The following is a 14,118-nucleotide window of genomic DNA, read 5'->3' as shown; positions in this document are numbered from 1 at the left end:
TAGGGAGATCGATGACACTTGAAACACATTAGGGGTGAGGGTTGGGGGTTTGGGAGAGAGAGGAAGAAAAAATTTGAAGTGGGGCATGTACACGATCTGTCTCAAACTTAAACAAGCATAAAAAAAAAAAAAAATACAGCCTTTTGAAGTGCTTTTATAAAAAACGCGCTAAAAGGCATGAACTTTACTTTTGCTTGCTAATCTATAGGAGTGCTTTCTTCTTTAGTAGGTTTTTATTCAATTTTTTTTTTGGCTATTCAAAGTGCTTTTGATAAAAGCACTCTAGTAGGCCTTTTTATTTTTTCTATTAACTTTCTAGAGCGCTTTACTCCAAAGCGCTTTGACATGCATTTTGATTTTTTAAATTTTTTTTACAAATTTATAAAGCACTTTTTTAGATAAGCGCTCTCATTTGTTACATTCTGAAACACTTTTTTTAATAAGCTCTCTTAAATGTTTTTACATGTATATTCAGAGCTCTTTTCATGAAAGCACTTCAAAATGGGTGCTCCTATTTGCATTTTTTGTAGTAGTATTTCTTATTTGTAAAAGGTTGATGTTCTGATTTTCTTTTCCAATTATCTGAATTTGTTTGGATTGAAGATTTAGGATTTATGAATTGTACAAGAGAAATAACAATAATGTTTATTTGGGAGATAGGGAATTAAAGTGTGGCCATGTAATAACTCAAAAATTTAATTATGGTAATAATGTGGGAAGATATAAAAAAATAAAAAATATATAGCAAGAATGGATGCAGGTTTAGTGGGAGTTGGATTAACATTCCTTATGTCAGTCATGGGATCGATCCTCATGAGATCATCAGTGCATTTTTCTACCTTATTTTCTAGCTTCAGTTTTGGGTAAAATTACTAGAATGCTCCTCCTACTAAAAACCAACAAAATGAAAATAAATGAATGAGAGTGGCAGTGGAAGTCGGTCAGCTCATTCTTCATTCTTCTTTGTATCAACTTTCAAAAATTCTAGACCAGTCAAGAGAGAGAAGCTTGGACCAAAACCCTTAGCCATCTCTGTTTTCTTCCTCTTCCTTCTCCATCATCGCGTTCTCGCCGGCATAGGTCTCGACTTCACCGTGAGTTCACTGCTTCAAGGAGTCCACTCTAGGAAACACTACAGAGCTCGGCTGCCATTTTTAGAGCTTCGACTGTGAGTTTCCCCTGTTTCGCATTGCAAGTCACTCACTTGCCAATTGTGGTTCAGCTTGTTGGTCTTCTGTTCATCTGCTTCTTAGGCTATGTTCTTCCTTGTTGCTTTATGTGAGACAGTTCTTCCCTCTTTCAACTTCACATGGAAATTTAAGGAGAAAGCATTGTCATTAGGAGACTAGGTTGGAAGTAAGATATACACTTGGGAACTCTACAGGTAAGTGAATAGCACCCCCCTTATTTTATCTATAAAAGTAGTCTGTTTTTGAAAATATTACATTTTTATATAAATCATTTTTATCAACTATGATGATTATTAAGTACTTTGTTAATTAAATTATTTTGGTTTTGAAAATTATAGAATGATAATGAAGGTTAGTTAAATTATTCTATGTGCATGTATTTTCTTTAAGAAATATGCTTTCGAGATTAATGAAGGTCTTTGTTTATTTTAGTCTGGAAATTCTTGGTCACTCAACTAATGCAAGCTTATACATTAGCTATGAAGTATTATTTGGAAAGCTTTGAGATTTAAAACAATTCATGCCAAACGAAAATCTTATTTTAGTAATAATTATTTTTCTCGCATGTTTGAAATGTGATTTTTAAGAAGACTCTATATAAAACACTAGTTGCTAATGGCAGTTTTATTGGCCCTTGGCATGCTGTGGTCAATGACTAGCTAGTTTGATTTTTGTGAGCTCTCTTCTCATGTTTATTATTCGTGGGTCTTGTACGCACGTCTATTTTATGGCTTCAGCCTTGTCTTGTCAGTTACCCTCATAGACTATGTGTCCATGTGTTTCGTGGCTTCGGCTGTGTCTAGTTATTTACTCTCCTAGACTATGTGTTCATGTTTGTTTTTGTGACATAAGCTGCTTTGGTTATTTTACTCTCATGGACTGTGTGTCCATGTTTGTTACCTGTTTTGTTAAGTTCTCAAAATTCTAAAATTTTTTATTTAACTATTATATTTGAAATTTTTATGATTTCAGTTAGTAAGTGTGCTACTTTGATTTATATTTGAATAATTTGTTTTCTTCAAGCGTGATTGAATAAAGCAATTCCAGTTTACTTTGATTTTATGGTTGTGATTAAAATTTACATGCTTATTAAGTTTAATATATTGAATTATCATCTTTTCAAGTATTTTACATAATTATTAAGTTTATTATTTTACTCTTTTAAAATTCTATTTTTAGGGATACTATTACTGAAAAATGTTTTGGTCTCAGATTCATTAGTTGGTATTGAACCTCCTGCCGATTATTGAAAGGCTTGCCACTAGTTGGGTGAATATTTATTATGAGATCAAATTTTCTTTTGATGTATATATTCAACTATGTGCTATATTTTGAAACTAAATTTAAGTGCTCGACATTAACTATAGATGTGATTTTGATTTGTAAATTTATATCGACTATCAGTTGTCGAGAAGAGTAAAACTCTATATTATTAATTTATTTGCTAGCAATTATTATAGAGATTCAGAAGGTTATATTTACAGAGAAAAATTTTTTCGAAAATCTCTCTAGAAAGTTTAGGAATCTTTTATTTATATGAAAAATGGTACTATAATTTCCAACGTACTTCAAATGAATTAAGATATTAAATAAAAATTTTATTGATTAAGGCTTAAGGGATGTATATTTGTGCATATGTCCCATGTTGGTCATGCCTAATTTTTAGGGTGTGACAGGGCAATATTACAAAGTGGCCAATTAAGATATTAAATAAAAATTTTATTGATAAGGTTTAAGGATGTATGTTTGAAAATTTGTCAGGCAAGTGAATAGCATCCAAAATAACCTATTAATAAATTGTTTTCTCTAAAATAATGTTTAAGCCTATCCATGACTATTTTATCATTATATATTAAGTTCTATTATAGATTATTGTAGAAAAAGATGCTTTTAATATACTAAGTTTTGAAAGAAGAGTTAAATTATTTTACGTGGGTATCCATCATTATTTTTATATATGATAATGTTTGATTTATGGGTTGAGGAATGATTTATCATTACGATTTATGCATGTTTGATTTAAATTGTGGGACTGGTAGTCCCATTATCATGTCCCAAACATTAAATGTGACCGATACAGGACGCATGCACAGACATACATCTCTTAAGTCTTAATTAAGAAATCTCAAATCTAATACCTAAATTTATATATAGGGTTAATGAGTAAATAGGACCCTAAAACTATTGCTCAAAAATCACTTTGGACCCTAAGCTCTTAAAAATATATAAAATAAACCCTAAACTTTTAAATTCATAGCAAATAAAACCTGACCGTTAACTTTTTAATACTATTATTGTCCATACAAGTATGTTCAAGGTTTATGTTGCTATGAATTTAACCTTGACTGTTACAATACCCGCATGGATAGTAACGGTATTAAAAAAAATTAACGTCAGGGTTTATTTGCTATGAATTTAAAAGTTCAGGATCTATTTGTATATTTTAAAAGTTGAAGATCTAGGGTGATTTTCAAGCAAGAGTTCAGAGTTCAATTTGCTTATTAACCTTATATGTAATATGATTTGGAAAATATTATAACATTTTCATTTTTACAAAAGACTTCCTAAACTTTTTGTAGAAATTCAGCAAAACCTTCCTTATAATTAGACCTTCAAAAAGTCTCTACAACAACTATATATAGCCCAAATCATAAATGCAAAACTCTACCCCTCCATAATAGATAGACAAATAGATTACAAATAATAATCCTACCTATAATTAACATCAAGCAACTAACTATAAATTCAAAATATAATATATAATTAAGCATTTACATCAAAAAGAATGTATCCTCAAAGGATCTTCTAATCAATCTAGCAATGAGCCCTCAAAAGTCAGTAAAAGGTATAGCGTCAATTATGTTATTTGAGAATAAATAAATACTTTTCAGTGAATAATATCTCAATATTGATAAAATTTAAAAGAATAAAATGAATAAATGATAATGATTATATAAATTAAAGCGATATTTATAAACTTTGAACATAAGAGATTCTATATAACCTTAAGTAAAGTCTTTCTCAAGAAGAAAAATAAATAAAATAAATAAATATAGAAACATTTACTAATCTAATTTGAACTAATGGAGTATGAAATCACCAAATAATTAAAAACCATATTCTTGGGCCTTATCAAAACAAAACAAATGTAGATACACAATCCATGAGAATAACTAACCATATGTAGTCAAAGCCACAAAACAGACATGGATACATAGTCCATGAGGGTAACTAATTAGATGTGATCGAAGCCACAAAACAGACATAGACACACAATTTACAGCGGTGACTAACTAGATGTGGTTGAAGTCATGAAACAAATGTAAGTACAAGATCCATGAATAACAGATATGAAAACAAAGCTCATGAAAATCAAACTAGCTAGTCATTGACCATGGCATGCTAAGGGCTAACAGAACTATAGTTAGCAACCAATTTTATGTAAATTCTCTTTTTAATTCTACTTTTAGACATACGAAAAAATATCACTTTCAAAATATTAATTTACTTTTTCAGTATCAAACTCGCATGAATCATTTAAAATATCAATCTTTGAAATATAAAAATTCACAACTAATGGTTGATAAAATTCTTCACCGGCCAATTTTCATAATTGTCTTTATCAAACCAAGGAGTACTAAAATTTGCAAAAGCTTTTCGTCGTCAATTTATTAAGTATATGTCATGAATTAAGAAATAAAACAATTTTAATTAATAAAAAATAGCTATTCCAAGTAAAATATATTAATAACTATAAATAATTGAAAACCATATATTGATAAAAGGAAATATATAAATCAATTGAGACATTATCCACTCACCTGATGGTTCCCAAATTCAAAGACATAATCCTTCCAAATTTCTTTTCTTCTAAATACCCTATAAAATATAATAAGGTTTTAAAAGGCTTTTTAACAAGTTTAACAGTCTGCCTTCCAACATAACACCACCACAATCAATTTAAATAATTAAAAATTTCCCAAATATCATCATTTCTATCACAGTTTCTTTATGATACTTTTGCCATAACTAATTATTTAATTGAGATTTGATTTCTATTGGACATTTTAACGAACACTAGTGTGCATTAGTTTCCAATTCATTCAATTTAAACTTTTTAGCCTTCAATCGCTAGCCAAACGAGTCCCCAAATATCCATACTTAAATTCATCATGCTTTCACAATCAGATTCCCTTTCTAGGATTCATTTAAGCTCAATTAAAATTCAACCCACTCTGATTCCAATAGTTTCCAATGCCAATTTGAGTTCATCAAACTTCCCATTTAAACTCAAAGAAATTTAAATCTAATTTCTTCTTGTTGCAGTGAAATTACCTACCGCAACTCATGCTCTTAAACTCCGAGTTTTTTTTTTATTTGATTAACCTCATTTACCTCCTCCTAACACGTACCACAGCAACAAAATAAGAAAACACAATTCAGTCAAAACACACGCGCAGGATCGACAAGGAGGGAGGGTGAAGTCTCTCACCTCAGATTATCAATGGTAGGAACAGGACGAAGAAAGAAAGAAGAAGAACTTGCCACACTAGACAGGGGAAGGGCTTCAACACTATTACCTGAGGAAGGAAGAGAAAGAATTGATGGCATCAAACCAAGAAGAAGGTCTTGCAAGAGAATCTTCCAGTTTTGGAGACTTGGCTCCTAACACACCAGCAACGATGCACGGATGGAGAAAGAACAGAGAAGGAGGACGATGAAGCAAGGCATGGAAGAAGAGCAAAAAGGAGAAAATCTGGCGCACCTTCGATCTCCAGCAACTGTGACGAGAGATGCACCCACAGTCATCGGCTAACGAACTGAGAGGGAAGACGCATGAAGAAGGAATCTGGCGCTCTCTCCCTCTCTTTCTTTGGGTTCTTGAAAAATCAGGAAATGGAGGAGAAGGGAATAATAACCCGCGCGTTCTGACTTCTTCCACTTTCTCTTTCTCTTATTTTATTATTTTTTAAACAGTGGCAGAATGGTAATTTGCTGTGAATAAGGGAAAAAATAATAATGTTCATTTAGACATCACCAGGACTTGAACATAGAACTTAGTAAGGAAGAGCCGAGAAAAATTCCACTAAGCCACTCACACCTGTTCTTATTTTTGCTCAGCAAAATATAGAAATGCAATAAATTTATTTTATTATTTATTCCAACCTTTAATTATATTGTGAGTTATTATAATCTAATGCTAAATAAATCTAAATAACTAAATACCTAAATAAAATCTAAGTAATATTATTGAATAGAAAATATCTAAAATAAATTTAAAATAATATTTAAAATTATTGGGTTATACATAAATTTATTTTTGATTTTTTTTGGAGATGTTACACCTATTAGCTTTTAGCGTGCCATGGTTAAATCTTAGCTAGTTTGGTAATTCATGAGCATCATACTCACATTCGTTATTTCGTGGTTTCATACTCACGTTTGTTTTGTAGCTCCTGCCGCGCTTGTTTTGTAGCTCCCAACTACACTTGATTAATTGTTTACTCTCATGAATTATATGTCCACACTTATTGATTATTTACTTTCATGAACTTTGTGTTCATACTTGTTATATGTTTTGATAAAGTCTTGCTAAAGAATATTTTGAGATTTTTTTTAAAATGAATCTTATTAATCAAGTTGATTTTCATAAATAGATTACTTTATAACGAAGAAATACATTCCTAATTGTTTGACATGAGCTTGATAGCTAGAGAGTGAAATTGGATCATTTTGTTTCATTATATGAAGATGATTTTGGGTCAGAATGAAATTGTTTTATTTATGTACTCTTGCTATTCGAAATGAGTATTTTAGTCAAATTCATGCTAATTCCATTTATTTTATTTTATTTTATTTTCTTAAATTTATTATTTGGGACATTATTCATTGGAAAAAATGTTTTTGGTCTCAGATGCTATAGCTCAATCTGCATCTTAAGGTATTTATTGAGGGGATTTGTCGTGGAAATGAGGAGCAAGAATTATTTTAGAAAAAAATCTAACTTGATGAAATTTAGACTCATGAATTATTTTTTAGTTGGGTCCTAGATGCTCCATGTAGACTATAGCATAATTCATATTTTCTATAAGATTGTATATTGTTGGTAAGGGGTAGGTTTAGAGTTTTCTTTGTTGAATTATCGCCATTCTTTGTTGTTGAAAATTTTGAGAAGCCTTAATTATAGAAGAGCATTTGTATAAAGTATTCTTTACAAGAAATTAATGCTTGGTTTATATGGAAAAATATTAAAGACATTATATTTATTTTGTAATAACCTGTGTCCAAGGCTTAAGGAATATGGTTTTATATACATATTCCATGCCGATCACGTTTATTTTTGGGGCGTGACAAATAAACTCTTTGTTTTGGTGAAATAAGATACAAAGCACGACATGATAGTCGGGTTATACCAATGCAGTATTTGAATAATGATTTTCCTAAAAAATTAAAACATTGTTCAACTACTCTTGAACCAATTATGAATTACGTATTGTGTTTTAACCATCTATACTCGAGTAGAAATTATAGTAATCGACTAGCATTCATATAGATGAATTTCAAGCCAAAAACCAAAGCGGTTATAATCAAGTACTACTCTTGATACTCAAATAAGAAAAATTAATCAAAATTGCTTAAGAGGCAAAAGATAAGTTTAAAGAGATACTTAAAAGTCAAATGCAATACTTTAAGTACCAAAGATGCCAACACAGAAAGATTTATCTCACAATAATTTGAAAAATTTGGAAGAACTTTTCAAGTCATGACATTCAGTATTAAAAGAGTGCAAAATCACATGAGTATTCAAATTGAGTAAACACAGCTCAAATCATTTACAAAAGAAAGATTCTGATTATAATGATAAACTTGAGCTTGAGTCTTGTCTTCCTGTCAACTCTTCCTGTTAAATATGCTCTTCAAACCCCGCAAAAAACCACTCTTAAGGTTTGGAATAATCTACACTGGAAACACTAACACAATTCTCTTCCAATTTACTTGTATATAAAAATAGGAGTTGAAACTACAAGTAGGCAATGACACTAGAAAGAAAACTCCAAATGCTCCTGAAAAACTCCATAAGAAGAAATCTTTGAAGCCCACTTCTTTTGAATGACGTGGTTTATATGTTTCTCCATGATGGTTTATCAATAGATGAAAACTTGTGTTGTAGAGGTGGACCGCAAAGAAAAGGATTCCCTTCATAACAACTTGGATCCAATTTGAAAATTGATTCTTCATGTCAGGTGTCTTCCCGGATAGATTATTGTGAGCCACAGAAGAATACAGACAAAGGGTACAATTGTGTAAGTTGGGAAAGAATATGGCCTATCAAGTTGTTTGTATGAAAGACCTAAACTCTCGATTTGCATTAAGGCTAGAAAATGTTTCGAATTGGCCCAGTCAATAATTGTCTAACATATTTAATGTATGAATATTGTTCAAGTATCCAATTTCTAAAGGGATTTCACCTTGTCAATTGATTATTTGAGAGATCTAGGCCGGACATAAACTCTAAGATTTTCCTTCATATGATTCATACCTATTTTGGACATGAAGTTCACCTCTTGTTTCTCATACCATGTAGAATTCGTTTATATTCATCATGAAAAGATCATCGCTTGTGTAACTAAAGTAAGAAGCCCACCACTGGACAAAACTCAAATTGACTCTAATATTACTTTATCACAAGAGCATTACTCTCTCTCCAAAAAGTTAATCCAATGAATTGTGTAACCTGTCATATAGCTAGGACCCTCTACAAATCTTTTTGATGTGGGATGTGACATAAGGCTAGCTTAGTATGTATATGATTCATACCTATTTTTGGACATGAAGTTCACCTCTTGTTTCTCATACCATGTAGAATTTCGTTCATATTCTTCATGAACAAGATCATCGCTTGTGTAATTAAAGTAAAATGCCGGGCTCTTGTTGTCCAGGGGACAAAAAAAAAATTCCCAATAAGGTTCCATCTATCTGATCCTTCTTCGTAAATGTATGTTATTTAAGCAATGTGGTATCCCTCCAAAAAGCTTATTTTGTGAAAGACCTAGTATACTTATGTTCTTGAGCTTACACATTTGCATAGAAATGGATCCTTCAAGTTTGTTATCCTTTAGGAGGAGGGCCCTTAAATTCAACATTGACTCGAACCACCTTGGAATTTGACTTGAAAATTTATTTTGTCAAATCCAAAGTTAACAGCAAGGATGATTGGCCAAGACAGAAGGTATGGATCCCAAAAAATGATTGCTTCGTAAATGCAAGTACCTCAGTGTTGGCATATTTAGACAATTTGGCAAAGTGCCATTGATTTTGTTTTGTGAAAGGTCTGGGTATGTAAGCTCGGCTAAATTACAAAAGCTTTTGGTATTCGACCTGTCATAGAATTTTGGGACAAAATGAGGTAACCCAAGTGCTTGAAGGTTCCAATCCAGCTAGGAATTTCACTATATAGTTGGTTGTACTTAAATTTAGCATTCTTAATTCCAAACTCTTATATCATCCCTTTTGGTACTTTCCTGTGAAGTTGCTGCTGCTTAGATCCACATCAACAAATGGGTGAAATTTGAACCAACTGGTAAAATGGGCCAGTTAGTTGTTGTTTGGCAACTTTAGAATCCTCAAGTCATTGACACCCTTACAAATTCTTGGGGCAAATAGCCAGACAAATTGTTATTAGACAAGTCAAGTGAGTTCAATTGCTTCATGTCACCTAGTGAAGCTGGAAATCCACCTTTGTAATAAACTTGACAGACAGGTCAAAGAAAGCAAGTTGGGAAAAATAGATTCATAGTGCATTGGATGACATTAAGAATAATTAATTGAAAGGAAGGGATGAATTGAGGATTTTCAGTTTCAGCTTGAGATTAGGGTTATTAGAACACGAGATTGAGAAGAGTTGAAGGTTGGAGTGGTTGGCAAACAAAGAAAAGTGATGCTATGCCAGTGAAATAGGTTTCTTCTAAAGAAATGAATATGAGGGACTTTAGAGAATGGAAGAGTGAGGAAGGAAAGGGTCTTTCAAAACCATTGTATTGAAGGTCAAGCACCCGAAGAGATGTCATATTATTGAGGCATGAAGGAAGGTAACCCTCAAACTTGTTGTGGCCAAGAGACAATACTTTCATATTCTTCAGATTGCATAAGCCATCTGCAACACATAAATTTTCTTTATTTTTATTATTTTTATTTGTCTATGAGTCTTTAAGTGACAGCTTAAACTTTGAGATCAGTGGAATTTTTTTTTTAAAGAATGGCTCCTATTGGGCTAAACCAGTTGAAATGAAAATTCGACTTAACAAATGAATTTAGATTAAATATTTGAGCCAAAAAAATCCTCAATTGTAAGCCTAAAAGTGAATATGAGCTAACCAAATGTTATGTAACGTTCTCAATCTAATAGCAAAATATGAACACAAAATATGTCGGATGATTGGTGTTATTGCCTCAATTTCTCAGTGACGAATACATAAAATAGACAAAGTAGTTACTCAAAATAGCCACTGACATAAAGTACCATTATAGCTGAGGAAATTAGCAAGAAAGGAAAGTGACAGAAGAGCGCAGCAAAAGAAGAAGCACAGAGGGAAGAAGAAAGTCGTACAGAAAGGAAGAAAGTCGTACAGAAAGGAAAGTGACTCTCACTAAATAGCATCGTCATACTCCTAAACTCATTACTACATAGCCCAATATTATCCCCTGGCCCATTATTTAGTATATCCCAATGAAATGCAAGTTTCATTAAGCCCGTTCGTTACAAAATGTTGGGAAATTTAGTTCCAAAGCATAAATAAACGAAACGGCAAAAAGCCACCTAAGTGGCTTGAAGCCATTACTCTTTTTTAAAAAGTTAATCTAATGGATGTGCAACACACCTACTTATACAGTTAGGATTCTTTTCAAATTCCTTCAATGTGGGACATGATAGCTGTCCGGGCCAATTCATGACGCCCTCGTTATGGGTGGCCCACCAGAGAAGCCCACCAACTGGACAAACTCAAATTTGACTCTAATATTACTTTATCACAAGAGCATTACTCTCTCTCCAAAAAGTTAATCCAATGGATTGTGTAACCTGTCATATAGCTAGGACCCTCTACAAATCTTTCTAATGTGGGATGTGACATAAGGCTAGCTTAGTATGTATGTATGTAGGTAGGTAGGTTAGGAGACTATACAAACAAAAAATAGGAAGGGATTCAAAACTATTGTTTAAATATTTTTCTTTCAATCTCAATAAATATTGTTTAGGGAAAATTATTATATAAGATCTCACACAAGTAATCTAAATACAAAAAAATCTCATGAAATTATAAAATTACTTCAAGTCCCATGTTCTTTATTGTTTGCCCTTAAGATTAATCTTTATAGTCGATGATATTATAACCTTGTGCCTTACCAAAAATACCCTTACCCTAATTTTTTTTTTTTTAAAAAAAGAAAGCTGCAGATCATATAATACCTTGTTGTGGTAGGGAGCCTTCCAGGCTATTTTTATAAAAGGACAACGTCTGCAAGGAGGCTAGAGATGTACGAGACGCATTAGATTGTGGAAGACTACCCTTCAAAGTCTTCGAATTGTGTGAATGAGAAACACCTGTCAAATATAATATAGAAATATGTTAAAATATGATAATGAGGAAATAAAACACATGTATACAAGTTTTATGTCTTTTTTCTTTTCTTTGCATGCTATATTCCTTTTTGAATAAAAATTAATTTATTTATAGATGCCCTTATATCCTTAAGGTTGGTTACGCTATTTCTTAATTTATATATAGATGTCAAAATTCATTGATCAAGGTACTAAATGATTCAATAATCCCTGTTCTTTTACTTTCAGTCATGTTACCATCATATATTAAGTAAAAGCAGCATCTTATCCAACTATCGATATTCTCAACGATTTCTAATTAAACTTCAATTCATCTCTCCCGAAAAAAATAAAAAAGAACCAAGGAGATCACAAGAAATTTTAAATATGGCATCAAAAAATAATTAGGAAAATAAAAATTATGCACCAAGGAACGGGACTTCCGTGAGCTTGTTGTCTTCCAGATTCAAAGTTTGCAAGTTGTCCAATCTAATTTCTCCAAGTAGCCCTGCTTCATTAACAAATATCATCAGTTACTCTTAGAGCTCATTTGGTTCAATTCTCAGACCTTTTGAGATATACCACAAAGTCAAAGATGGGAGCACAAGTGGTCCAATCATTGACTTTCTAATACATCTCCAATAAGATCTTGAAACAAACGAGCTCTAAGATAATGTTACAAGAACATGAATTCAAAGTTATCATTTGACTTCGTGTGATCCCTTCTCTATTTATTTTTTTATAACATGAAATATATTGTTTTAATATATATATATATATATACATACATATAAACTTTGTACCTATTAAATATATATCTTTGATACTTTTGATGAGATAAACTTCTCTATTAAACTTCTCCATAAAACATAAATACAATATGTGTTAAACATGATATGACATTAAATAATGAATTACATGTTTTTAATTTGATACTTTTGATGAGATAAACATGAACTTTGTGCCTACATATACCAGATTTTAATTAATTAAATATTGCGCTCCTCGATAGGTTTTAAGGAGAATGACAACAACGTTCTAAAAAAATAAATTAATGATAATTAAATCCCTAACAAAATTTTTTATAAAATAAATTGTAAGTATTAATTTAAAAAATTATAAAAAGAAATCTGAATTAAAAGTAATTGTTATATTTAGAATTTAAATATTATATTTGCAATTAAACCTTTTAAATTTGAAATTGTTTGAATCAATATTTACAAGTTTTTTTTTTTAAATTCGTCGATGACCTAACTGTCATCAATTTCCTCTTTTGAGACATAACTATCATTCTCCCTAAATTTTAAGAAATTAAAAAATAAAAACCATCATTGCATGCAATCGCTTATATTTCAAGTTTAGTAATTAGATTGATTCAACAATTCACATCGACCCTTTTCACAAATCTATATTCTAAACGATTGGAAAGAAATGGATACAGCATTTTTTGATAACAATTCAGACTCATCCAACAACTATTCAAGTTAAAATTGAGATGAACAGAGAAGAATGATATATGAGAGGATTCAAATTCAGCCTGCACAGGTGATACGAACATGAGTCACAAATCATAAAACAGATATCTGGGGAGTATTATATATATATATATATATATAGAGAGAGAGAGAGAGAGAGAGAGAGACCTGACAAGTAATTTCCAGACAAATCCAAAGTTTGAAGTTGGCGGAAAGGGAGAAAATAAGAAGCATTCAATGACCAGTTGATGTCTTCAAACTCTTGAGCTCTTGTGTAGTTCAGAAGAAGGCTCATCACCCTCTCAGTAGAGTTGTCACAGATGATTCCCTCCCATCTACAACAATCAGAATTGGTAAGGTTATTCCAAGAAGGAAGAGACGAGCCGTTTGGATGATTGAAAGCTTCTTTCAGTTTGAGAAGAGCTTCTCTCTCTTCTTCCAAACACGCCTCACAACTATCTTTAAGCTCCAATAATATAATAATCACCACCACCCACCACACTTGTTCTCTCACTGAATATCCCATGCTTCAGTATACTTCCTCACTTTCTTTGAAGCTCTCGCAATTTCTTCTACTGCTTATTCTCAATCTTTATGGGCCGTGAGAATATAGATGGTCCCCATATGAAATGGTCTAATTAGCAATAAATGAAGTTGAAATGGTCGTCCCTTTGCATTTATATATATTAAGTTTCTGCAACGACTGAGTCGTTCATAATTCGATAAATGGTGTTTCAACTTTTTTAATTTATTTGCCTCACTTATAAAATTTTTCGTGTAAAGTGCAAGCAACGAATCTTTTAATTATAAAACGGGTTACGAAATTATTAAATCACACATAATATTTTTTTTCAAT

At 31.6% G+C, this 14,118-nt stretch overlaps 1 protein-coding gene across 3 annotated transcripts; it reads right to left on the bottom strand.

The window, feature by feature from the left end:
* Positions 1-695: 695 nt before the first annotated feature.
* On the bottom strand, positions 696-13,887 carry LOC129317582 (putative receptor-like protein 8). 3 transcript variants are annotated; one of them, XM_054961900.1, is made up of 4 exons: positions 13,431-13,887; positions 12,215-12,295; positions 11,656-11,790; positions 696-1,303 (listed from the first exon to the last, which is right to left on the bottom strand). In XM_054961900.1, the coding sequence occupies exons 1-4, from the start codon at positions 13,786-13,788 to the stop codon at positions 1,275-1,277; spliced, it is 603 nt and encodes a 200-aa protein (XP_054817875.1). In that variant the 5' UTR covers positions 13,789-13,887; the 3' UTR covers positions 696-1,274. The 3 variants fall into 3 exon arrangements, with proteins under 3 accessions (XP_054817875.1, XP_054817876.1, XP_054817874.1); XM_054961901.1 differs by lacking the exon at positions 696-1,303 and adding an exon at positions 8,237-8,438; XM_054961899.1 differs by lacking the exon at positions 696-1,303 and adding an exon at positions 8,237-8,387.
* Positions 13,888-14,118: the final 231 nt, after the last annotated feature.

The sequence above is a fragment of the Prosopis cineraria genome, unplaced genomic scaffold (assembly GCF_029017545.1).
Source record: "Prosopis cineraria cultivar Desert tree isolate PC_DT_omini unplaced genomic scaffold, ASM2901754v1 PC8, whole genome shotgun sequence".
NCBI classification, from domain to species: domain Eukaryota; kingdom Viridiplantae; phylum Streptophyta; class Magnoliopsida; order Fabales; family Fabaceae; genus Prosopis; species Prosopis cineraria.
The sequence above is the reverse complement of the archived record's forward strand: the minus strand, read 5'-3'. Positions and strand labels throughout refer to the sequence as shown.

Excerpts from the sequence above, each read along its gene's own strand:
- LOC129317582 (XM_054961899.1), bottom strand. The coding sequence starts at position 13,788 with ATGGGATATTCAGTGAGAGAACAAGTGTGGTGGGTGGTGGTGATTATT. Across the intron at positions 12,296-13,430 it reads GTCTGGAAATTACTTGTCAG|GGCTACTTGGAGAAATTAGA; the intron begins GTCTCTCTCTCT and ends TTAATGAAGCAG. Across the intron at positions 11,791-12,214 it reads CACGGAAGTCCCGTTCCTTG|GTGTTTCTCATTCACACAAT; the intron begins GTGCATAATTTT and ends TATATTTGACAG.